At 37.0% G+C, this 26,622-nt stretch overlaps 2 protein-coding genes across 2 annotated transcripts; one reads left to right on the forward strand and one right to left on the reverse strand.

Annotated features, from left to right (window-relative positions):
• Positions 1–478: 478 nt before the first annotated feature.
• Positions 479–8,953, forward strand: fam151a (family with sequence similarity 151 member A). Its single transcript, XM_053330633.1, has 13 exons — positions 479–525; positions 750–913; positions 3,438–3,584; positions 3,700–3,849; positions 3,941–4,103; positions 4,405–4,462; positions 4,784–4,873; positions 5,705–5,781; positions 6,046–6,182; positions 6,736–6,906; positions 7,279–7,385; positions 7,827–8,006; positions 8,507–8,953. Exons 1-13 carry the CDS (start codon positions 479–481, stop codon positions 8,813–8,815), a joined length of 1,800 nt encoding a protein of 599 aa, XP_053186608.1. The 3' UTR covers positions 8,816–8,953.
• Positions 8,954–10,124: 1,171 nt separating this feature from the next.
• Positions 10,125–24,491, reverse strand: acot11a (acyl-CoA thioesterase 11a). Its single transcript, XM_053330220.1, has 17 exons — positions 24,373–24,491; positions 21,272–21,457; positions 20,970–21,039; positions 20,727–20,787; positions 19,636–19,740; positions 19,421–19,556; positions 18,841–18,932; positions 18,214–18,275; positions 17,505–17,624; positions 17,185–17,323; positions 15,307–15,362; positions 14,771–14,837; positions 12,836–12,919; positions 12,610–12,743; positions 11,207–11,374; positions 10,989–11,115; positions 10,125–10,869 (listed from the first exon to the last, which is right to left on the reverse strand). Exons 1-17 carry the CDS (start codon positions 24,410–24,412, stop codon positions 10,630–10,632), a joined length of 1,887 nt encoding a protein of 628 aa, XP_053186195.1. The 5' UTR covers positions 24,413–24,491; the 3' UTR covers positions 10,125–10,629.
• Positions 24,492–26,622: the final 2,131 nt, after the last annotated feature.

Below are 26,622 nucleotides of genomic sequence, written 5' to 3' on the forward strand. Positions count from 1 at the left end.
AAGAACTGACATCCTAGTTCATGTTCAATTTGAATACTTTTAAGATGGCTAAAGTGGTAAGATTAGAGGGTTAAACAAGATTAGAGGAAAAATCAGGACAATATCCTACAACTTATTACCTTCTGTCTATTGACTGCTTGGATGGGTGCCAATCTCTGAATTTTTATGTGATCCATAAGCAAAAAAAAAAAGAAAAAACATATTTATTTTGTCCATAAATAGGTTAGTTTGTTTATTACAAGACTCAAGCGACACTGCTCCCAGTGTGTGTTCGTAGTTCACCTATTACCATAAAACAGATGGGAGAGTGGAGTACATTGACCTTATCAGTAGAATCACTCTGCTCTTTAGACACGTCTCATATAAATGGACAGAAAGATCCATATCTGTCTCTCAGTCTCTGTGTGTGAAGCTCTTTACAAGGACTACTTTTTTTTTTTTTAAATCAACAGACGGTAAAAACAGCAGGTAGAAGAGGATGGAAAGAGAGGACAGTGAGAGAGGCACAGAGCAAGAACAACCCAGGTCAGTGACAAAAACATTAAAGGAATGATCTATTATTATCTATTAAGCTGCACATACAAAGCAAGAGAAGTCATATTTCTTTCGGTAAAGGTGGTATGATTTGTGTCATTAAGCAAATACCACCTGAAGATACCAGAACTTCTTAAATGACAATGCTTCATTCATATAATTACACTACACAGATTGATGAGTGATCAGTCGTATGTCCCACTGTGTTCCTCCAGAGTCTGGCAGCGTCCTAACCATGCGGCTGTACATGTGAAGGAAGAGGAAGACGATAAACTGGGCTTTGGGAAAAAACAACACCTGATAATGATTTCAGTGGCCGTCGGACTGCTTGTTCTGCTCGTTGTCATTACTGTCCCTGCTGTGTTGCTCACAGAGTCAGGTAATATCTGTCAAAAAGTCCCATAGCTGCTATTAATGAGGACAGTAATGGCATTTTTATAGAGAGGGAAGTTGTATGATTTTGACTGCCATTATTTTCTGTCCCACCATGCAAAGTCTTTGTTCTTACTGGAGCTGAAGCTCTGCAGTAGAGTGAATCAACAGTCTGTACATGAAACAGCTTTCTTATTTCAGACTAACAGAATGTTCTGTCCATCTTAGAATAATGACAGTTATATATATATATATCTTTTATGTAAGGAAAAAAGGGTAAAAAGGCATTGTTGTCTGTTTGAGTTTGACAAATGATATAAGTAACCAAGTCTTAAGTGTAATTTGTGAGATTTCTCTCATATATAGCTGCTGCAATGAAATATGGTGCTAAAACTGCTGCAGTGTAAGCACACAACTTAAGACCGTTATAAAGTATTTATCCAAAGCTGTGTTCCAATACTGTGGTCAAAGTTCTTATGATATCACACACTGTTAATCTTAATGAGATGATGCATCATATATCCATCTTCCATATTCTGACCAGATTGGTGGTTCAATTCTCAGCATGTCAATGTGTCCTTGGGCAAGATACTTAACCCCAAATTGCTCCCAAGGGCTACACCATCAGTGTATGAATGTGTGTGAATGGGTGAATGTGATGTAGTATAAAAGTGCTTTGACTGGTCAAAAGACTAGGAAAGCCCTATATACAGTAAGTAAGTCCATTTACCATTTAAGCATATCTATAGTGCTGCAGGTTGTTACAACACACTGATTACTTAACAGGTTATCAGATATTGCATGTAAATGGTTCATGCAGTGTTGTGTATCATACATTGTAATTATGATTTCTAGCTACATGTATTCATTTGAAGATTTAAATGAACTTGTCAGTGAGGATTCTAATGCAGGAGGCTAGTGGACATGGACAAGGTCAAGCAGCCATTATGTAATCCTCACATTGAACCATTGTGAATGGTTCAATGTCTGTAACAATTAATACACTCATGTTGTAAAATGATAACATGGAAAAGTCCAAGGTGATTGTTGTATTATTTATTTAATCAATGATCAGGACTGAGGCTGCCACTGAGGACACTGAGGTCAAATCTTACATTTTGATTATACCTGAATGGAAGTTTTCATATAAAAATTGTTTATTTTTACACTTTTAGACTACAAGATAAATACTTTTACAATTATATCTATATATCTAACAGTGTAAAGAATCATTGAAGCAGCATTTTTAAACACTTCATGTTGACAAATGAAATACTAATTTAATTTTTAATCAGTGTATGCGTATGTATATAACATACTGGACCATGATTGGTTCTAAACTAGCTGTGATGTCACAAATGATGCTCATGTGTCCATGCCTTAAACTCATGATTTAAGGTGGGCACCTATAGAAACCTTCCTCTCACAGCAGATGAATGTGAGCAGTTTATAAATCTTAAATCTGGCAAAAGGCTCTGTGACTGACAGGGGCCCTAAAAAATGTATTAGAACAAAACAAAAATCATTCATCATTAATAGACATTAGGTAAACTATTCAGCTATTCATACTAAATAAGTTGTCCCTGCTACTGGTGCCAGGACCAACAGAGGCATCTTCAGGCTCAGAAGCTCTGTCCTCCCATAATAATGAACCAGCCCTACTTCACACTGAAGAAGGTGAGCAGCATTGTGTTGAATGACCTAACCCATTTCTTTTTGAAATGATTAAATCATTTTCAGTGATGAGAATTAGTTGGTATGTAGACTTACAAATCTACTGTTGATTTTATTATTTGATTTGTTATATCATTCTATAGATAATAAAGTTAATTTATTTTAATTGAAGAAGTTAATTGTTGAGAAATGTTTCCATTCAAGAATGTTAATATTAAAATTACATTCAGCTTATAAAAGTTGGCCTTCAGCACATTATCTATAGAGGGTGTATCAAATATTGAAATATACTGTATGTATGTATGTTGCATGCATGTCTGCAAGTGTTACAGCTCAGTGTCAGTAAATACTGTACAGTTAGTATTAGATTACAGGAGACATGCATGCACAGGTAGAGTCATTTAAAGTGTTGAATGGGTCAGTTGGGTTCTGGAGGTGTGGTTACAACAATTGTGCATAGTTGGCATGGCCTGTGCCTGTTGTTGGGGCCCAGTGTGATATCTTTTCATAGTGTGCAAAATCCCTTGTGGTGCCCCTGACTCTGTGCATGCTTTATTCTGCACAGTGAAGCTCAAACATCCAACAAAACAAGAAGAAAACACATTTTTGAGCAGAGGAGGGGACAAATCTTAAACAAATCTGACAAAAAAATATAATTAATAGAATTACCACAAAAAAAAACGGAGTGATTACTTGAATAACTTGACTGAAACATATCTAATTAACAACTGATAAATTGATCATTTAATCTGTATATTCTGCTGCCTTCAATACATTAGAATGTGTATCTGATTCTTTGTGAACGACAGTCCTGTAAACACTCACATGTGCCTGTGTTTGTCTTACTGTCCAATCAGATTCCTCAAGTCTCCAATCGTTTCCTACTGATGGAGATATGCTGGAGTTCCTGGTGCAGTCAGGTGAAATCAGCACGCCTGATGGTCTATTGGCTACCTGGTATCACAGAGCCAATAAAAAGGAGGAAATGGACAAAGCTCTCTTAAGTAAACACAATACAAAATACAAAAAATATATATACATCATTGTTCACTGAGTGTTTCCTTGGAGCTCATATGTGGTGAGGATGAATTTATTGATGTTCTTCTTCTGATCCTTTAGGTGATGTCATGATCTTGGAGGCTGATGTCACTCTGGAGGGTTATGGAACACCAAGTCAGAAGCCAATCCCTATCATGGCCCACCCTCCTGATATCTATAGTGACAACACTCTGGACCAATGGTTGGATGCAGTGCTGTCTTCTAGAAAAGGTTCTGGGCTTTGACAGAAGTGTAGTAGAACAGAACTGACCATTCAAGTTGTCTTTAGATACAGATTAAAAATAATTAAATCTTTCTCCAGGTATTAAGTTGGATTTTAAGAATCTGGCATCAGTGGGTTTGTCATTGGACGTGTTAAGTCAAAAGAATGCTACCAGAGGAATAAACAGGCCTGTCTGGATTAATGCAGACATCCTCATAGGTCCCAATACACCATCCTTCATGCCTGTAGTCAATGGAACCGGGTAAGAAATTGATTTTTATGTATTTGTTTGTCTATCTATCGGTGCCTTCACAAGTTTGCATTATGCATGTACTACATTAATTATTGACACATTGCCAAATCAGAAACACTCCCTCAACACAAATGGATTTACATTAGATTAAGAACAGGAGATACATTGAGAAGTCACATTGAGAGATCTGGAAAATGAAGTAGCAAATAAGAAAAAGTGGAATTTAACATTATAGTTTCATTAATTCACAGCTCCATCACAACATATTATTCATTCCTCTCATCACTTCCCCCTCTTCCTCCTTTTCCAGATTTCTGCAAGTGGTTCAGGAGAAGTTTCCAGATGTGACTTTGTCTCCTGGATGGATGGTATGTATACGTTCACAGCCTTTTTCAGGAATCACAGTGTAATACTTGTAGGACATAGTGATTGTAACATCAAAGTTGTTCCAATTTATTCTTTGGCCACCCTACATATCTGTACCATATTTCATGACAATACACCCAATAGTTGTCAATATATTTTGTTAAAACCTCAAAATGTCAACATCATGATGGTGCAAGAAAGGAGATCACCAAAGACAGTAGGATTCATCCTTACAGAGACCATACAATGCTATTTTTGCAACCGATGTTCTTTTCTAGAGTATGAGCATTTAAACATTTAAACTGCTACATTGTTTCTTACAGGTGTCCTATGCTCCTCCAATTTTCACTGACACCTACACCAACACCATGGTGCAGGACATGTATGATATGATCAAAGATGTCCCACAAAGGGTAAGCATCAAAAGACGTACCAAAACATCAGTGGGAAAGAAGATAATACAGTATTATTAACTTTCAAACAGCTTGAAAATGACACCAGTCAGATCAGAAAGTGTTGAGATTCATGTGTAAATCATGTCTCTACTGTGGAGAAGTTATAGTCCAGCAGAGCATTTATAAAAACTGACTGAAGTGTCACAGCCAATCAATCATTATCCTCTTCAGTAGTGTCACACAGTGTTGTACATACAGAAGTCACCTTCCATGGTACTGCTGTCTCCCTACTTATGGTCCTTGTTACTAAAAACATAGTTTTAACTACAAAACTGTCACTTATTTTGAGTCCATTCAATGTATTTAATTTATTCTGTTTACCTATATTGTTGCCTTGTTGCTGTTTGTTCTGAATCTCAAGAGGAGGATTCTTCCTCATTGAGGTAAAATAAAGATTAACAATAAGATCCTACAAGATTTTCTAAGTTCTTATTGTTAACCTTTATAGTTTGACTTTGGAGACACTGGTACAGCTGATTCTACTCTGTGTCATTCAGTACTTTTTAAAAATCTCCACGGTAATTGTTTGCATGTCTGTGGGACAAGGCTGGATTATCAATAGGGCAGCTGCCACAGAAGCCCATACCCTCAGGAGACGCACCATGTGGCCATTAGTTTGTAGCAATTTGATTAATTACTGTTAATACTACAACAAAATAAAAACTGGAATGATAGGGTTCAAATGGCATCACATATTACCTTGCACGTAAGGTCATCTTCATTTCAGTTTGTGTTTAAAATTGTGCTTTTGCATTAACATATTCCATTAATATTGATTTGTCTTTTCAGGTGACATTCCCAATCCATGCTCTGCTGGCTCGTACTGGCTGGCAGCACATCAGCTGGCTTCTCAGCCAGACTCCACAGTAAGAAAGTTTCTATCTGTATTATGGCAATTACTGAAAATACACTCATTTACTAATGAAAAATGACCCACTTGATTAAAACATGTGAGCTCATGAAAGCTCTCATATTTAATGTTCTAAGTACAAATATACAGTCTGGTGTAGTTTATTCCAGGGCAAAATTCTCTGGTTTACAAGTGGCTGATCATGTCTTTGTACTCAGTCCAATGGGTATAGGACTTTGTGACACTGAGACTGTGCTTGCTGTTGTGATTTTGTTTCCAGATCCACTCTGACCTTGTGGCAGGGTTCAATTCACCCAAACATCAGTGACCTTCTGTTCATCCGTGACAACACCCACCCTGCCAGAGTCTACTACGATATATATGAACCAACACTGTCACAATTTAAAGAGCTTGCAGGTAAGAAAGAACAAGGTTTTGTCTCATAGAAATTAAAAATAAATGGAAATTTTAATCTGTAGCTTTTTTATGTGTAAGATACAAAACAGAATTTGGAGTAGATCATGTAAAAATAATTCATGATTTTGTATTTTAATCATTGAATACCTGTTGCAAAAAGTTTCATTAAAAACATTAAAACTATATTTGAGCAAAGATAAAAACAGAAGACATGGCTAACACTTAAAACCACAGTAAAAATAATCAATAAAGGCACCACTGAATGACCTGAAACTGCTGAATGAAAATTGTGAATGAAAACTGTGGGAATGTCTTGAAATTTTAACAACAATAAAAATATTATATCTGCTTGAACAACTACAACTCCCATGAGGCCTTGACAAGGTGTCACTGGATAGACAGAAATGTAATATTATGAATATCATTTGCTGCCATTTGGTGATACACTTGTCAAAAGTGGAACCAGTTTTCATATGTTCATACAGATATGGTTACCAAGGACTGGGTGTTGTGTAATTATCTTCACTTATTAATGTATTGATTATGTTTACAGGACAGCCACGCCGCCTGAGGAGATTCTATCCTGGAGGAGACCTGATGGACTTCCTCTATCACACCCAACGCTCACACACTAACCCTCCATCTGCAGTCCCACAGAACAATATCCTGGAAGTCCATTGGTTTACTGTCACTGATCAGGCCTCTCTACTGGCTAAACTTTCAGGTATTAAGATGCATAAAAATAGCTAATGCATACTTCCTGGAACTCTTGGAACTGTTTATGCAACACAAGCTGTTAATAGCAGTTTTTCTTCAGTCATCCAGACAGACAGTCATTCAGTTTCATTGTTTTCTGTACTCAATTATAACTGAATTATTTAAATGCTAATATATCCTAAATGTGGAATGAATCATCACATTATTTTCTCCATCAGCAGCATTTTACAAATGTGTCACTCTGGCACCATCTGGTGGCAGAATATAGAATGGTACTCTTCTTTATTAATGCAATGGTTTTTTGCTTTGTAAAAAATGAATGAAAATTAATGTATTTACTGTTTTTACTGCCTTGTTCATAAACAATATGTCTGTGCAGATGGTGCTGGTGGTATGTTGGTGGTTCGAGTGGGATCTGACCCCAGCCGACCTGGAGTCCCTGTGGTGGAAGGTTCAAGGAAAGGCTCAGAGCTCTTCACACTGCAGGTATATCAATACATATATCAAGTAAGGTTGTTACTGACAGAGCGAACACTTCTTCTGTTTCTTTCTTTAAAAAATGACACCATGATCCCTTCTTACAGATGATAGGAGCTCATTACTCTAGGTTTTCACTAGTTTGTGCTTTAGATGTCCAAAATGGCTTTGGAAATGTCAACTTCAAAACTGATTCTGAATCCATCTGAGGCAAGAATTGAGCCTCAAAACTGCTGCTTTTGACAGCAAGTGACATCATCTAAATCCTTCCTGTAATACAATACAATGATTGGTCAACATCTATTTGAACTCAGCTGATTCACAGTGAATGTTTTCCAGATTTGAATCTCAAAGCAAATACTGAGCTTGTGTCTGTTGATCTTATAAGAGGCTTCTGACTTTAACACTAAAAGTGAATATATTTAATAAGATATGGTTATGTCTGTACAGGACGTCCTGCAGCTGCTTGAGCAGTCACCTGAAGCTCCCTGGGGTGTTTACCTGCGAGTCCAGTCTCAGCAGCTTCTGGAAGCTTCTCTCCAACTGCTGCACTCAGCGTACAACAGAGAGGAGCTCTACAGGCCGGTCTGGATCAGCATGGAGGGTTTGCAGACCGCTGACAACACAAATGTATGTAGAGTACCTCAATACCTCAATGCCTGACAGACTTGCTTCATCCAATACAGGTTCTGATACAATAAGTGTGATAGAATTCCTACTACTTTCTGCTGTGTTAGAAACTTCTTAACAAAAGTTTGGCATGTTTAATTAAAATCCAATACCATTGCCAATGGTTTTGCATGTCTGAACCTTTATTTTTTATTCATTACAAATCATACATACTTACATAACATATTTGAATTGTGTGAGCCATCATTAAACATCAAGTCTGCATTCTTTCTCATTAAATTAAATGGGAATGTGTGTCCAAGCTGCTGACTGCACTGTATACCAGCATTACATAATTTTGTGGAGGTGTCACATTGCTCCCCATACCTGCCTAAAGTAATTGTTTAGGTGGGCTCCAACAAAGGACAGTTGACTTTTGGTCGTTAAATCTTGTCAGTTATATTGTGTCATCTACATAATGTAAATCCTTGTGTTGTAACCTCATCCTTTCTGTTTTTTAGAGGTTTGTGTCCACAGTTGAGGAGTTGTTCCCTTACATCACCTTCGTCCTGACAGAGCAGAGCTGGCCTCCTCTGGTCCCGCTGACAGTGTCGGGCTTGTCCCAGAGGGTGGCTCTACATCTGAGCGCAGTCTCACTGCCAAAAAGAGGGCAGGAGCATCACTCTCTGGTGGAAATGATGGAGAGATATGACATCATAGTGGAGGAGGACTTGAGGGGCGTTGCTGAGGCTCTGACACGGTTGAAAGTGCTTACGGGACGGAAAGAAAGAGCAAACACAAAGCTGTATGTGATATCTAACCAATCATAACCCAGGAGTAATACATATATATACAACATATGCGACATAGACTTAAAATAGTCAAAAAGTGTCAAACGGTCTTTGATCAGCTGATATGGGGTAAAATGTAGTGTACACAATGAAATAAAGGGTGCTTGACTTGGACTGTATTACTATACATCTGAGTGACTTCTATAGTGGTGGTAGGTTAAATAAAATTAAAGGTAGGTTAACATTTATAACCCTGGTTCTCTGAGTGCCAGTGAACCAGGGGTTTATCCACATCTGTTAGTCTACTATTTACTGACTCTGTAGCAGTAAAACAACATTGTAAAGTATGTTTAACTGTAAAATAATGTAAAATACGTTTGCCTATAAATTGCTTTAGCTAATGATGTGACTGATCAGTTGGTTGGTTGTTCCAGAGTGAAATATATTGATGTCTACTTGAGTGATTAGGACAATATTTGATAGAGACATTAATACTTCTCACACAGTGTATTCTAATGACTATACTACCATGTTGACATTTGAAGTGAAATATATCAATAGCTGATCACCATGAATTTTGCTACAAACATTCATGACCTCTACAGGAATTGTAATAACTTGTAACTTGTAATAAGTGATAATATAATAAAATCTCACCCGTGGTCGGGTCTACCACACAGTGCCCAGGGTTCTGTGAGCAGGAAGGGGCCCTCAGTGATGTGTTCTTTTTTCGTTGTCTTCTTTTTTTCTTGGGCTCTTTTGATGTTGATAATTATAGTCACTGTCAGAAACCTAGTATGTCTAAAACTAAATATGGAATTTTTGGGGGACATCATCTCACATATCCTCTCCTGCAAATTTGTAGACATACTTCACCAACCCATCTTATCACTTCTTTATTCTGGCAATTTTTAGAAGGTAATATGTTACAGTTGATCTGTCTACTACATAAAGTGCCATAATGCACTATGATTAACAATCGTATTCAGTTGTGTAGCTGACTGCAGAATTGTGACAGAAAGGACACGAAGCAAACATATTCTGTTCAAAACTTTTTATTTCAGTCAAGTGTAGTCATATAATGAAACATTCATGGTTTTACCAAAAGAAAGATGTTACCTTGAGCAAACAGCAATGAGCAAATAGAGACAAATCTTGCACCACTTCAAGCTATTAGTGTTTTTCAAAAAAGAACCCCACATTCCCTGTAAACCTCACACTCTGTTAGATTAAAGACCCCCTCTAGGCATGTTCAAAGATATATATATATAATATAAATACTCTGCTTTGAATAAGAGAAAGTTTCTGGTATGGTTAGTCTGGCTAACCACAATTGGCTTAAAGACTAGTTGTGATGTCATCAATCATGCTCAGAAGTACACACCCTAAACTCAGAATTTAAGCAGAGCATTATTTTTAGTACATGAATGAGAAAACAGCATTCTAGTGTCAAACTGCACATAAGGAGGGGGACTTTAACAATAAACATTCACCAAAGATTTACAATAATAAAAAGAATCTCTGTTAACTGACCATTGATGACACAGTACATAATTCTTTGTGTTCAAACTGAACACTGAATGAGATCAGGCCTACTGTATGTCTATACATCTGATTCTGGTGTCATATTAAGCTGTGCGTTATTTGTGTAAGGCGTGTTTTCTTCTTTCCTAACTTTCTGATATTCTCATATTTAAAACTTTTGACTTATTAGAATTTCCATTCTACCATCTGTTACATTAAGACAAGTTCTAACGTAAAGAATAATCTGAAAAATGTCAAACAGTCCATTGTACCGTCCCGTATAAACAGCAGATTAAGTACACTTTAGTGATGTAAACTGGCCCAACTCTCTACATGTGAGTGCTTTGGAGAACCACTGACAGCCTGTCAGCTTCATTTTCGCAGGTGGGGCTGTCAGTCTCCACTGCCTGGCTCTGACCAGTAAGCTCCTCAGAGTCTGACTGCAGTCTGTTTTTGGTCAGGTACTGCCTACAGGAGCAGAAGGTGTGGTAGAAAGAGGAGGAGAGGCCAGCGATGTCTGTAGAGATGTAGGGAAGAACCTCTGGAGATGCCTGGTTATAATAACTGATCTGGAAAGGGAATGATAATAATCGTCAGGTTAAGATTAGATGGAAAAATACACTCATTCAGCTTGTATGATAATAATAATCATATAATAATACACTCATTCAATTGTTGTTTATCTTACCAGTGACATGTTGTTTTTAGTCTCAAATATGGTGAATCCAGCACATAGAACCTCTCCTCTGTTATACCCCTCAGTGATGGGGTGAGTGGGCAGGGACACTGAGCGCAGAGCGATGACATATGGATCTCTGAGGAGATAAAAAAACAAAACAAATATGTACAGTAAATCCGTACAGGTTAGATGTGTGTTGACATCTTCTAGCCACTTATTCTACTGACCCATTGCTGCATGGTTTCCTCTTGGAGGCCAATAGAATGAAGTCCTGAAGGATCCCTTCTCCTGGATTGGCTGAAGTGGGGGATCCCATCCCACCACGATGCACTGACGGGGTCACCACACGGTACAAGAAATCATCATCGTCCACCCGGTGAATCAGCTCACATTTCCTAGTTTGAGACATACAGGACACAGATAATGATGACAGCTGATAGAACTGAGTTTATTTGAAATGTGTACATGTGTACCACTGTCATGTCTGTAAGATAAACATTAATCTACAAGCAGCCTGTTAGCTTAGCATAAAGACTGAAAACAAGTTATGGAATTAAGGAGGTTCAGACCTTGTACTGATACATCTTACTGGACTTAACACAGGGCAATATGGACAAAATCAAATATCATTATATTTTTGACCAAATACCTCAATATTGACATTGCAACAATATTGTAGTCAGCTGTATCATCCACACAGCAAAGTTTTTCATAACTAATCATCAGTAATGTGGATATAATGACTAAGTGGGTTAAAGGCAAATAATAGAACAGCTATAAACATTCAGTTCAGAAAATTACATCATTTTCAAACCAGGAAAGGAAAATGACTGATATGTTGCCCAACCCTGATTGGACTATCCACATAAAGTGAGACCTGTGTTTCTACTTGGCTACACTGCCTGCCAGAAACCAGCAGAGTCTACACATAATTAAACAAATAAGGCTATTTGGTCTTTGTAAAAGTGAACTTTGTGTTGTATGTTTATCTCTTCTGTGATGTTTATGAGCTTAAACCAAACTACACTATCTGGAGTCAGTGACGACAACAACAGTAGTGTAAGTTTATCTTGGTCACAATCTGTGTCACACTGTGTTGAATGCATGGTGAATGATGGTGCTATGATGTAAATAGAAAGAAGTATATGAAGAAAAAGGCATGTGATCAGCTCAGGTCATCCATCTGAACTGCTCATGTGTTTGCATTGCTTTGGTTCTAGTATTCTGCGTCATTTCATGTCATATTCCGATTGGTTGGTTTGTAGACATGGGCAGTAGCAGTGGTCATGTTATGATAATTTGGTCTTAAATTTCATACAATGTTAGAATTTTGCCTCAGGTGTCGGTGGGCTTGTTTCACACTGAAATCTAGGACACTGATTTGAATTGATGACCAAAGATTTGACCTTGTTTCTCAATTGCACAGTTAATATAACATCTCAGTCTCTAATGGCAAAAGCTATGGATTTCAAGCAACTTCTGGACCAAAAGTTGTCAGTAACATGAGATAATGTATGATCTGTTATCTACTCTGAGTAGGATTGGTCATAAAGTATACCCTGAAGACGGTGTGCCAAGCTTAAACTAATCTTTTATCAAATGTGTGTGCATATGTGTGTGAAAGCATTACTGATAATGCGTGTCCCAGCTTGGTCGGTTGCTCAGCTCAGCCAGCAGACAAAAGGCTCTGTGAGGAGGAACATCCACCTCCGCTTCCACCCTGAAACTCAACATGGTCTTCTGCTCCAGTGTGTAAAGGCGAACCTAGGAGCAAACACTCATATTAAACATCCAACGCCACACGAGGAAACAAACAAAAAAAAACTCCCCCTCTGTAGTAGAGAACAACAAGATACCTTGTCTTTCTCAGAGCTGAGGCGCCAGTTGTTTCTAGCAGCCAACATCTTCAGAGCTGAAACATTGTTGTAGCTCAAATACACCTGGAAAACATACACAGACACACACACACAGACACACACGATAGCATTTTGATACAGTCAGGGTCATTTATAATATATCATCTCCTATGGTTCTGCTTCACTCAAAAATACATAGGTAGTGTTTACAGGAAGATGTCAAAGAGGCTTGGTATTGAATGAATTTGTATCTTTGTCTTAAACATTTTCCCTCATTTCCAAGCAGCTATTAATGTCCATTCATTACAATATGATGTGAAAATGAACCTGCAGCTTTTTGGCTCAGCAGAATAAGAAGAATAAAACCATCATCCATCATTGATATGTACCAAAGTGATATCTGCAGGTATGTAATGTACTGCAGCTTAGCAGCTAATTAGCTATCTACCCTGTAAACTGATGTTAGCCATGCACTTTTCCCTTATGAATGTTTGCTTAGCAACAAGCTACAGTGCAGGACAAGATGTGTACTTATGTTTGTAAGTTAGATAAGGACACATTAGCAGGAGAGCTAATGGGAGTCTGTGGTAAATGTGTTGTGTAACCGGATGCTATCAGGCTTAGTGTGACCGTCTGATCCTTTGAAATCATTTTTTAAATATTTTGTCAATAAATCATGACGTGGGCTTATTTGGAACACACATGAGATTAAATTGAGTCACAGTACCAATTAAACCCATGTCAGGCTTTTAACTTTTTTTTTTTTAATCAAATATCTTTCTTTTATATTCCAAAATCTACATGAACTAATGAATACATTTTCAAATGAGAGATAAATGTTGTTTTATAAGAAATGTTCTCCCTTATAAAACACTTACCCTCACAGATGAAAACATTGGTTAGAAAATTAGAAAAGTAATCAAATGTAATAAGTTACATTACTTTGATTAAGCAATTGAAATAGTTACATTACATTGTAGTAACTAGTAATCTGTAACCTACATTTCCAAAGTAACCTTTCCAACCCTGCCTATGATAGAATGGCAATGTTTCTGCTGCTTTATGCAAGATGTTATTATTTATATGGATGTATAAAGAAGAAATGAGGACTCCAGTTACGTCAGCACATAATGGAGTGCATGATGTCATTAAAATAATGCAAAATTAGAGGGCGCTATCATGAAATCAAAGAAGTTCAAATATAAATCTCTTCCTTTTGGGTTTTCTTTTTTTTTTAAGATTTTGTTGGCATAGACGCCTTCATTCATCAGTAGACCGACTCCTTTTGGGTTTTCAGAAAGGAGCATACATCACAAGTGACTTACAGAGCAATTAAAGTACACATTAATACTACTTATATTTTTCTCTCAAATATCAATGACTAACTACACAGACCTTTGACCATGGTATATAATAGTAATAGATGTTTATAATGAGTTGTTTTATAGAGCTACAAGCTTCCAGCTGACCTTGTTATCTGTGGTGATATCTATGGTTGTCTATGTAAATGTTGATAGTACATGTGTTGGTGGAACAGTATCTTATTGTGTGATCTCAGATAGTGAATTTAATGATCTTTGGAAAGTCAGACTATGTAAAGTTCATTTTTATTTCAAACAGATCATAGTTTTACAGGTAAAGGCTAGCTGTGAGAGTGTGTGAATGTATCTTTATCTACCGCTAAACACTGAAACACAGCTGATCTTATAAAATATCATGTAAACATCCAATATTAAGATGTTACAGCTACATTATTATGTCACATTGTGTTCTCTGAGAACATAACCAAATACACAATACAGGTCTTGTGTAAGTCACATGTTTCTGTTATCAGATGTTGCTTTCATCTGTTTTGAAGCAACAGTCAGCTCAGGTCCTCAAAGACAGCATTGAGATAGTAGAGATCACAGACTGAGCCCTTAACGTTTTCCTCACCTGGTTTGTGGGGTCCCATGGTGCAGACAGAGGCATCTCACCCTGTTTCCGGGAAATTATGTATTTTCTAAAACGGCAGCAGGAGGACAATTAGGAGCTTTGCTGATACTTGCAACATTTTGATACACAACACAATTACGGTACATTCAAAGTGAAGTCCTCTTAATGCCAAGCTGATGAAACCTTTTCATTGTCACTCAGAAACAAGACTGTTGCTGTCAAAGGAAATAATCATTTATCTTTATGTAATGTTAAGACTGGGAGATTGTATTTACCTTTATCATTGTTCAATAAATCTAATTCTACTGAATCTCTGTCTACCATTGGTTCAAAATGTGATCGTTTGCTGACTGCTATTAGAAGTATTAAAGTTTTTGACCACTAATGGCATTGTACACCAACGTAAAAAGTTAAATCCCTCTTAATTTTAGTTGAAACAAACTGAAAATATCATAAAAGCTGTATCACTTCTGGTATATAGGGGTGGACATCTAAATAAAGAATGTGCTCTTTACAGTAGTGGACAGATAGGTCACCTGTCTAGTCTGATCTTCTTTCTGGCTATAGCCTCTTGGAACCTCCTCTCCCCTTCCTGTAAATATAAAACAGAGAAAGAGATGGAAACTGGGGTCATTTAAGCATACAATAGTGCTGTTTCAATTAAAGGTGCAACACGGAGCATTTTTAGATAGTGCTATATTATTGTAAAGTTAAAGGCGTACTTTAGAAATGAAGTTTTGTACTTCCAAAACATTCCTGACTAGCTCCAAAAACACTGGATTACATTACACTACATTTCCCATAATGCATTTAACTTATTTCACTTGACACTTCCTGACTGGTAACGTCTTTCAAACTTGTGTAGAAGCTCATGACGGCTGTTGTTAGGTCTGTCACAATAATCAGGTTATCAACTTCATGACCTTCAAATGACAATAATATTGTTTATCGTGATTATTTCTGAGACAATATATCGTCCAATAAAAGTAGCTAACGTGACAGGATTAGCTGTTGTCTGGTTGTTTATGCTGATGGTACTACTAACAACTTTCACTCTGCCATTGAACCATTATCCGTGTGACTCATATATATAAGGGTACAACACTGATAAGAGCTGCTTCACTGAACATTATGCTGGCCCTTCATAGAGTTCACAAGTGGTGACATTTTTCCTCCAGCATTCTTTCCACTTGGCGAGCCATGTCAAGTTTATAGCTTTGATCTTTGTTCACACCTCTCCAGTCCCAACTCAGGAAAACATACAGAGAAGATTACATGGAAGCAACTTCAATACACATGAATATGACTGCAGTTTATGCTGTAATGGTTGGGCAATGATTAGCCAGCTATACTGCAGTTTTAGAAAGATGGTGGTGACTAACAAACCCAATCTATTATCAGGTGTAGTTATAGCAGTAGTAACGCTTTGTCAGTTTCTTAAAGTTAAATAAGATTGACTCCACATGTCCCATTGTTTAATATAAGTTTAAGCACAACTGGAAGTCTTCATGTAAATTTTCATATTGCTTATTTTACAGATATAAAGAAGTTATCTTAGCTATCTAGAAGCTATGTAAAAGGCCTGCTGTTCAGTTAGCCACTCTACAGAACATTTTAGGAACTGTAAGAAAATGACTCAGGTGGGGATGTGGGGTTGAATCTGAACTAGTGAAAAGCAGCATCCTTCTTTGTCAGACATTTATAGATCACACCTGGGTTATTATATTTAACCACATCTAAGACTAAAACTAAAACCAGCAGTGAAAAAATTATTCAGAAATAAAACTAAAAATGACAGTTAAGACTAAACTGAATTGCTGAATTGTCCTTTCGTTTTTCTCCCTCAATTTTTACTGTGCTCTGTTCAGTTTGTATATAGTTTCCTTTTCAGTTAAATAGTCAAAACTATAATAACCCTGGATCACACAGAAGGGTGAATCTGTTATATAAAAACCAGACGTATTGATCTCCATACCAAGACATAGTTATTGTCAGCTGCCTGTGGTAAAATACACCCTTTTGATCTCCATACACAAAATAAGCCTTATTGTTTATGTATCCATTTCATCTCTTTCACTACAGTGAATCCAACAAAAAAAAGAATATGGAATAAAGTTAGCACACTATAATTTGTACAGTCCCTTAGTGTCTTTTAGTTCATTATTCTGGTTTTACAGACAGCAACTTCACTGATTTGGTTCAGTCTCAGTTTGCAAATATGTTCATCATATGGATTTTATAATATAAAGAATTGTTTTGTTTCTGTAGCTTTAAATGTATAAACAGCATGTAAAGAGAAGAACACTTGGCAGATTATTTTCCCCTTATTAACAAAACTATCAAAAAACTATAATTTTTGTCCACTTTGTTGCTTCTGGTGTGTTTTGTTCATCACCATTCTAATTGTGACTCACCACTGGTTCAGGTCGTATCCGTGGTAACGTGCATGGCTTCCCGTGGTTATCAAGCACCTCAAAGGTCATGAAGGCAGAGTTTATGTGTCGGTTTGGTCCTTCCTCCTGGTAGGCCTCTGCTCTCACACCCACCTCTATGCTGCAGGACACATCAGATTGCTCTATTTCTCCATTCTTACTACAAACCTATACTACTAGCTATATACCCTTAAATACTCATCTACTATCATTAACTGTTGTTTCCAGATGGATCACTCGTGTTTTATCTTATCTGACGTTATCTTCTGTATGTTTATGACACTTTCTGGACACAATGATACCTGTTTTTGAAGGCGTTGTTGACTATAGCTCTCAGAAGAAGTCTGTCTCCGACCTGAGATGGCCCTCTGAAGGTAAACATGTCGATGGCTCGGAGCGTCGGGTGAGCCTGACACAGACGGCTACATAGAGAGAGAGAGAGAGAAAGAGAGAGAGAGGGTATGCAAAAATGAAACAACAAGAGAGGAGAAATGTCTGGAAATACTGAATATCTGTGTCATGTGATAGCAAAACTGAATGGATTAGTGTGTTGACATAAAAACTATTACAGGTCGATTGCTGTGGGTTTTTGAAGGTAGACACCAGTACTAATATTTTTGTATCAATGTTTTCAGCTGCTGATATTTTGTGCAGACGTAATACCTTAAAGGTTTAAGCTTTATAATCCCTAATCTTAAATAACAAGTCTAAGGTGATTCCTCCATGCCAACAAAACCTCTGTTGTTTCACACAACTCCTCAGGGTGGGAACATTCAACACAAAACACAAACAATCACACGACTCAAAATCTGGGAATCAATGAAAGCATGTTAGCTTGTTAAAGGCAGAGCAAAGATGACTTTAAACACTCACACTATTGACACAACTGATGCAGTAAAATTATAAAAATATAGAGGAACAGATCAGAGACATAACCCTGATATATTGTCTACATGTTTAACTGTGTGTGTGTGTGTGTGTGTGTGTGTGTGTGTGTGTGTGTGTGTGTACCTGGCAGCAATCGTAGCAACATTCACCATCCAGGCCATGATCTGTCCTCCAAATGTGTTCACCTGGTGTTTGGACAAGCAGAAATAAACCCTTTAACTTGATAATAATAATAATAATAATAATGATAATAATAATAATAATAATAATAATAATAATAATAACAACAGTATTAACATGATATAACACATAATATTTATATTATTGTTATTTTGTACTGTCCAGATATTTGGACAAATTGTATTTTAATGCTTTGGCAACATTGTTCTCATAACTTTCATGCCAATAAAGCCAACAGAAGTGAAATTTAAATGAATTGGAAGTCAGTGGAGGAGTGAATGAATACCAAACAGCCCTTTTTACATTATACTCATGCTTAAATAAATAAAATCATAATCTTAAAGGGATCATCATAGTGTTCTGGATTTAGTCCTCCATCACTTCCATACTAAGTACATTATGAAGGGATCTTCTAAAGCTCAGTATGAACAGGAGGAATCATTACAGAAAAAAAAACAACTTTCATTTCAGTGTCTGAATATTGTTTAAGGCAGAAACAATGTGAACTTATCCTTTAACACTGTGCTAAATAGACAGAGAGGAAGACAATAATACACATAAATAACTAACCTGATGGTTAGCATGTGGGGGTAGAACCAGTTCAACACTCTCCACCTTGGTCCTCTCTGCTGCTACTGCATTGCTTACTGCAGAGCTGTCAGCTGAAAACACACAAAGATTCAGAAGTGAATTAAAGTTTTTAAAGGATGAAGGTGGCTTTATTCTATTATGTTCTACAGACCAGAACTAAGTGTGTTAATCCATCTCTCAATACTTCCCAGCTTATAAGTGGCACATCTGACAAAGTTAAAATCTAAAACTGGGTCACACATGTATAGTTTCATTTGTACAAAAGCCTCAGTGTTTTTTTAATAAACACAGTGAGTAAAAATAACATGTGTGTTCATGGTAATAAAGGAATAAGTTGTCCAGTGCAACAATGTGGCTCACTGATGTGTTTTATAGTTTGAGTTCAGCCCATTCTTTCCAGAAAGGTAGCTTCATTTTTAACACAGCCTCATTGTGTTTTACAGCCTTCATTGTAATTACTTGTCCTTGACTTTCTAAGCTTGTAGCAACCTACAGAGTCTTCTTAATCAGGGCAAACAGCTACATTACATGCAGTGATGTGATGTGGCAGTGTGCTTACCCTGCTGGATGGACCCGTGAGAGAGCAGCTCACTGATGATGTCATCGTGCACCATCCTGACCCTCCGTCTCTCTGCGGCCACGCTGTATTCCACCTGCTCTTTCTGAGTGTGAGGTACGATGGGCTTCAATATTACCTGTGAGACCGGCAGAAAGACTTTAATAATCATTTCATATCGCGCCAAAATCATTGTGCGTTCCGTTTCGAGCCGTTACCTTTTTTCCATCGTTGTTGCGCTGGGTGACAAAGGTGGCGTAGGCATGACAAACCCTCCAGTGACGATCAGTAAACAGGTCCTCACAGCTCACCTGTATGCCCACCTGGGATGGAATAACACACAATCATTTATAGTCAAAACATAGGTTTGGTTTATTCATACCTTGGAGCCCTATCCTCTTTAAATATAGCTTTGTAGCCCGGTTGTTTACCATGGTTAACCCTACTCTAAATATATATTACAGTTTGTTATCAGTGGGCCCAAGAAAAAAGGGAGAAATCTTCAAGTTATTTGTATAAGTATGTTTCTGGCACAAGCAACATGAACTGAGGTTTATAGTTGGCTGCAGTTGATATATAAACAGAGCTCAGAGTCTTAGCTGTTACATCACATTAGGAAGGAGCAGAGAATTCACATCAACTGACTCTTTAAATCCATGCAGACAGAATTCAGCTCATTTTATACAGAAAAGGTTATGTTTCTATTACAGATATATCATTATCTGCCTATATGTTGTCCAATATGAACTGATAGATTTATATGTTTTACTTTATGTAGGTGGCATTTTTTGTGTATTTAATCCTTTTTCTTCACTCAAGTTATATTCTTGTATTTATAAGTTAATATATATGTACACTTGTTTTTTGGCTGTTTTTTTATTCATAGTTTTTTATAATCATTATATTCCCAGTGAGGTTTACTATTACTATTTAAGTGCACTGATGTCATTTTTTTACAGTAGAGTTTACTATACTAGTGTTATGTGTATATACTTTAGATTTTAGATTTTATGCTGCAATTGGACTGTGCAAATGGAGTTTCATTGCATACTTAATAATGACAATAAAGATCTATTCTATTCTATTGTACTATTGTACATGAGTAACATGTCATGTGTTTTTGTAATGTGCATTTTCTAACTTAGACTCTTAAACCAAACTGACAGAAAAATGATGATTTTACAAAAACAAAAGATGACTAATTTAAACTGAAGTATAAATCATGAACCTACAGTTACATTATTCAGGAAATGACTGTGTGTGTGTGTGTGTGTGTGTGTGTGTGTGTAGAAATGTGAACTTATCTGACCTCCATACTAGTGTTAAAGGCTCTGTTGACCTTTGCCTTGATGTTTACCACTTGACCCACACTGAGCAGAGAGAGAGAGACAATGAGGAGAATAAATACACACACACACACACACACACACACACACATACACACACACACACACACACACACAACAGCAAATCATGCCACGCCTCCACACACACACACACATACACAAGAGCAAATCACGCCACGCCTCCACACACACACACTTCCTCTTACCTGATGGTGTGTTCAAAGTGGATGTCATCCATGGACGCAGTGACGCAGGGAGACCCAGCATGCCTTTCAGCTGCTCAAATGAAACACAGGTTTGTCATTTCCTGTCTGGCTAGGAGTCGGTGGTTACAACACACACTGGACATTCACACCCACCCACACACCCACACACACAGACACACACGCAGACACTGGACATTCACACACACACACCCACCCACACACACACACACACACACACACACACACACACACACACACACACACACACACTGGACATTCACACCCACAAACACACACCTCACCAGAGAGGCAGGCGGTGGAGTCCATCCATTTGAGCAGCTGTCCCACGCTCAGCTCCTGACGATGGTTGCTATGACAGGGCATCACTATCTGACTCATCTTCACCTCCGACGGGTTGACGCTCTCCTCTTCTTCTTCCTCCTCTTCCTCCTCCAGATCACCTAACACTATGGAAGTCATTTTAAAAGCTGAAGGGAGAAGAAGAGTTTGTGAGACTGAGATGACTGACAGTTTTTGTATGAGAACTAAATGTCTGACTTTTGCTACATGTATGCAGGAGGTTTCATATGTAGAAGGATGTTTTTGCATTAAGAAAAGATCACTTCAAAGCCTCGAAAATAAAAAAGGAAGATTTTGAGGGTATACAAGTTTTTTGATAATGCATCGTCTAGGATTCAAATGTATTTCTACAATAAAAACAGGATTTTTGAGGTTGAGGTGCTTTTTGACAGCTTAAAAACCCAATTATGATTTATCCTCCAATATAACATTTTCTTTACACCAACCTATAAAAAACATTATATGATTCCTTAATTTTAGTTTTTTTAAAACAATGCAATCACATGAGGTCAATATAGACAATATGAACTTGTTAATTAAAGCTATTCTGCCACCAAACATAATAAATGACACACAAAATTCAATAGAAATAGACATTTACTATCAAAGAATTTTAAGTGGACACACTAAGAGACATTTGAAGCATATAATAAAACATCAGAGCTAGATTATAAAGTTGTTGTTGTTGTTTTTTATTTGTAACCTTTAGTCATTATGTTTATCTGTGTCTTTTATAGAGTAATCAATCTGTTTTTACTATTTCCACACTGATGAAGACACTGTGAGGTCAAAAGTGGTCTGAGTTTTGAACCAATAAGATCACCAATAAGCCTCTTTTAATTAAGACAATCTGACAAGACAATGATCAAATGAATGACGGCTGAATCCCATTTAGCTGCTTCAGTTTTAATAATGTTATTGTAACAAATATATAATAAATATATATATGCATTATGCAGATGTATTATGAGCTCAACAAGAATATAGTATGAATAAATACAAGACTAGAATAATAATACAAGAATATTAAGGACTCTGATCAGAGTGTGGACCGAACACATGATCAGGACATTCCTAGTTTTAATTCATCTTTGATTTTTCAAGTAGGAATGTAATAAATAAATACATAAAAATCACTTCAGGCAAAAGCTCTGTCTCAAGGACCAGAGGCCAGCTTTCTCTTAGTAAAAAGAGCAAAAAAGGATTTAAAAAATGAGGTCAAGGTACGTTTACAATGTTCAGCCTGGTAGAACAGACTTTTTAAAATCAAATCAAATGGTAAAAATAACACTCTTTTTACCATCTGGATCCATTGACCTGAATAGTTACACTCCTTACTACTGTCCATTAACTTCTCTCTGTGTGAGATGTAAATGTTGAAATGTAAAGTCCTAAATGTCCTGAACGTCTCATTAGGTGATGACATCAGTAATGGTGACATACAGTAGTGTAGTGCAACAGTTTCCTGCATCATGACTCATGTCAGATTAAACCATTATTTTTTTAAACTAGGCTATCTTTATGTCACCAGTAAGGAAACTGCTGGGAATGGAACATAATTGAGTGACATTGTGTTGAGGCAGCTTTAGTTATGAACATTTGGCTCAAACAGAGGAGCTGCATGGTGGATTTGGAGAGCTGCCAAACGACCTAGAAAAGCCTCACATATCCCGACAGTCCATCATGAAAGCATCAGCCACATAAATAACATGGAACAATGCGGCAGGGAAGTAATTAACAGCCTAAATACCTGCAGTCTGATAACTGTAGCTATTTAACTGTTTAACGTGAGGTAAACACATTAGTAATACCAGGAAAACAAAGTTCAGGCACTCAGAACAAACTGTACTCAAAGTTACCTATATACAATTAAAACTTCAACCTAAACATATAATAAAAAAAAGTCGATAAATACAGCAGAAGTAAAACTTTGCTACATATTTGCTTCTCATAAGCTACTTAATCATTCATTTGTTTTAGCTTCGGCGTTAACAGCGAACGGCTTAAGATAGTTTGAATTTCAAAAGTGTGACGCAGTCGTAAAAGAGTTTATAATACAGACTGATGCTACTAGCTACTACAGTAAACACACTGTACACATGTAGGTGTGACACATAAAGTCGGTCATGATACTTACATGTGAACGCACCGACTTCACAAACAGCAGTGACACTTCCACACTCCTAATTAAAACCGTGTATTAGGGTGTTCCGGTCAGACCTTTCAAGAGAAAAGCCGCGGTGTTTGTACTTGGCGAATAGCTCTTGTATTTTATTTGAGTGTTTCTATTGTTAGTCGTTTACCTCTCTGTGTTTACCTGTCTGTGTTTACCTCTCTGTGTTTACCTGTCTGTGTTTATCTCTTTACTTGTGTGTTCACCTGTGTGTATTTACCTGTTTACGTCTGTGTGTTTAACTGTCTGTTTACTTGTTTACCTGTGTGTGTTTCCATGTTTACCTGTGTCTGTTTACCTGTGTGTATTTATCTGTTTACCTGTGTGTTACCTGTATGTGTTTAAATGTGTTAACTTGTGTGTATTTACTTGTTTACTTATGTGTGTTTAACTGTCTGTTTACTTGTTTGCCTGTGTGTGTGTATCTGTTTACTTATGTGTTAACCTCTTGACTTGTGTTACCTGTATGTGTTTACCTGTTTACTACTGTGTATTTATCTGTTTATTCCTGTGTGTTTAACTGTTTGTGTTATCTGTTAACCTGTGTATTTACCTGTGTGTGTTTACATATTTACTTGTATATGTGTATTCTGAGGTCATTAAACTGCCTTCTTATTTTAAAACCCTGTAACAGTAGCAAACAGTAGCCAATTAACCAATTAACAGACAGCAATGGACTTGAACAGACAGGACTTACCACAGAACTACACCAACAATATCTGCACTAATTGCTTATATTGTGAAGGCAATACATCTGACTTCCGGTATATCTGTGTATCTTCTGCTAACTTTACACAGCTCAATCTACGGCTGATTGTAGTTTCTGGAGTCGAAAAACAAAGCACTGCAACTTTAATAGTTTTAACTTACCTTTCTGTTCTGCAGATGTGTGTGCAGATGATCTCTCCATGCTGCTCTCTCTCTCTTTCTCTCTGTTTTCAGTGTGTTTCACTGTGTGTTATTGCTGCTCCTGTCAGGGTGATATGAGGGCGTCGACTTGTTCACACTGCTGTCGTCCACCTTTCCAGGAGGAGAAATGTGCTGAAATACAGCTGTGGGAGTGGGCAGTGAATGTAAGCGAGGAGGATTCAGCCGCCCTGCAACTTTAAAACTAAGTTATAGAAAAGTACAAAATCGATCAACAAGTCAACTCAACAGTCATTTTTGACACACTTGTGCACATAAAACAAGTTTCAAATACTCTTTTTCCAACTTTTGTTTAGTCACAATTTGCATTAGTCAAATATCTCTGTATTTTTTTCTAATGATATATCTATGTATGTAATCTTGTACAGTCTCTAAAAAGACATTTTCACTGCAATGATACAACCTGATTAAAGCCACTGTGTAACATTTCTTTTAAAATCCTAACTTGGCGACCCCTGGCGGTACTATGAAGAATAACAGCTATGTACACCGAAACCTGCATCAATTTCCACTGTGATCAGTTCATTTTTCGACAAAAAAATATGCCATCAGAATAATTATGGTGACATAATAATACAACACATTACAAAGTAAGTATAAGTATCAGGATTATTAAGTACAGTTATAATGAATAATGTTAATAATAGGGTGAGCTGCCAGCCTAGCAGTAGACATGCTCTTTTCCTGACATATGTCCTTCAAATCATGGTATTAAACAGAGGCAGACAGAGTACACAGCTTCCTTACTTGAGTAAAAGTACAGATACCCCTTGCTAAATTTTACTCAAGTACAAGTAAAAGTACTACGGTCAGATGTCTACTTAAGTAAAAGTACTGAAGTACTTGTTTTGTATTTTGTAAAAGTACTTGAGTATCAAGAGTACAAGAGTACATCTAAATATTGCATTACTACTGCCACAGTGCTTACATTTATGTATAGAATACTAATAATAATTAATACCTTGGAGAATGTAAAAGGAATTGAAAGTAAAATCAAGTCATTTTCATCCCGGGCCAAGAGGGACCTGCTGTGTCTTCTTCCACTGTTTCCTCCATGGTTTCCTTCCTTCCTTCCACCCTTCCTTCTATCCTTCCTTTCCTCCATGGTTTCCTTCCTTCCTTCCACCCTTCCTTCTATCCTTCCTTTCCTCCATGGTTTCCTTCCTTCTTTCCACCCTTCCTTCTATCCTTCCTTTCCTCCATGGTTTCCTCTCTCATCTAACCTGACCATGGAGTTGACTTTGGCTGAAGGTGATTGCTGATAGGCTGTCCCAATCAGTGGTGCCTGCACAATCCAATCACGTTTGAGAGGGAAACGACAAATTGAGTTTTGTTTTTTTGTTTTTTTAGTAGAAGTAACGGGTACTCACGGTTATGGATAGAAATGTAGTGGAGTAAAGAGTACAATATTTGTCTCTCAAATGTACTTGAGTAAAGTCATGAGTACTCCCCAAAAATGATACTGGAGTAAAGTACAGATCCCTCAAAATTGTACTTAAGTACTGTACTCAAGTAAATATACTCCGTTGCTGTCCGGCTCTGGTATTAAATACGTCAAAAATATTATTAATGATGACATAGCTCGATTAAGTGTTTTAGTATTTCATTACAGTGAGTGCTATACAAACATATGGGAACAAGCTAATTTAGCTGGAATGCAGCAATTGCTGATGTGTTTAGTTATATTTGTGCTTTTTCAGATATCACATGAGCAGATTATTGCTGGTTTTTATAAGGTATAATCATAAACACATCCATTGAATTCTGCCAAAGATTCAAGACATTTTTCACTGCAGGTATTTTACTGTATCTTTGTGCATTTCATTGAGGCAGAGAACACATTTACAAGAATTGAATACAGTTATTATTAATGTTATTAAGCATTCCTGTGATTCTCCCGATGTGATATTTAAAAAGATGTGAACACTATGTGTTCCAAGGAGCTGTTATTGTGAATGCTGACCCACTATTATGACTTACTGGAATACATACAAGAACAGATTATTGTTATTAGTGACAGCTGTGGCTTTTCCTGCTATGACAGCTCCAAATGTCCACTGTGAGGAAAAACTCATGTTGTGTCTACAGGTTTGGATATATAATAATGATTTCTAGACATGCTGATACATATTTCCATCATTTCTACACATTGTGCCCTGACAATCATCTATATCATTATCTATATAGACTATC

The sequence above is a fragment of the Scomber japonicus genome, chromosome 12 (assembly GCF_027409825.1).
Source record: "Scomber japonicus isolate fScoJap1 chromosome 12, fScoJap1.pri, whole genome shotgun sequence".
NCBI classification, from domain to species: Eukaryota; Metazoa; Chordata; class Actinopteri; order Scombriformes; family Scombridae; genus Scomber; species Scomber japonicus.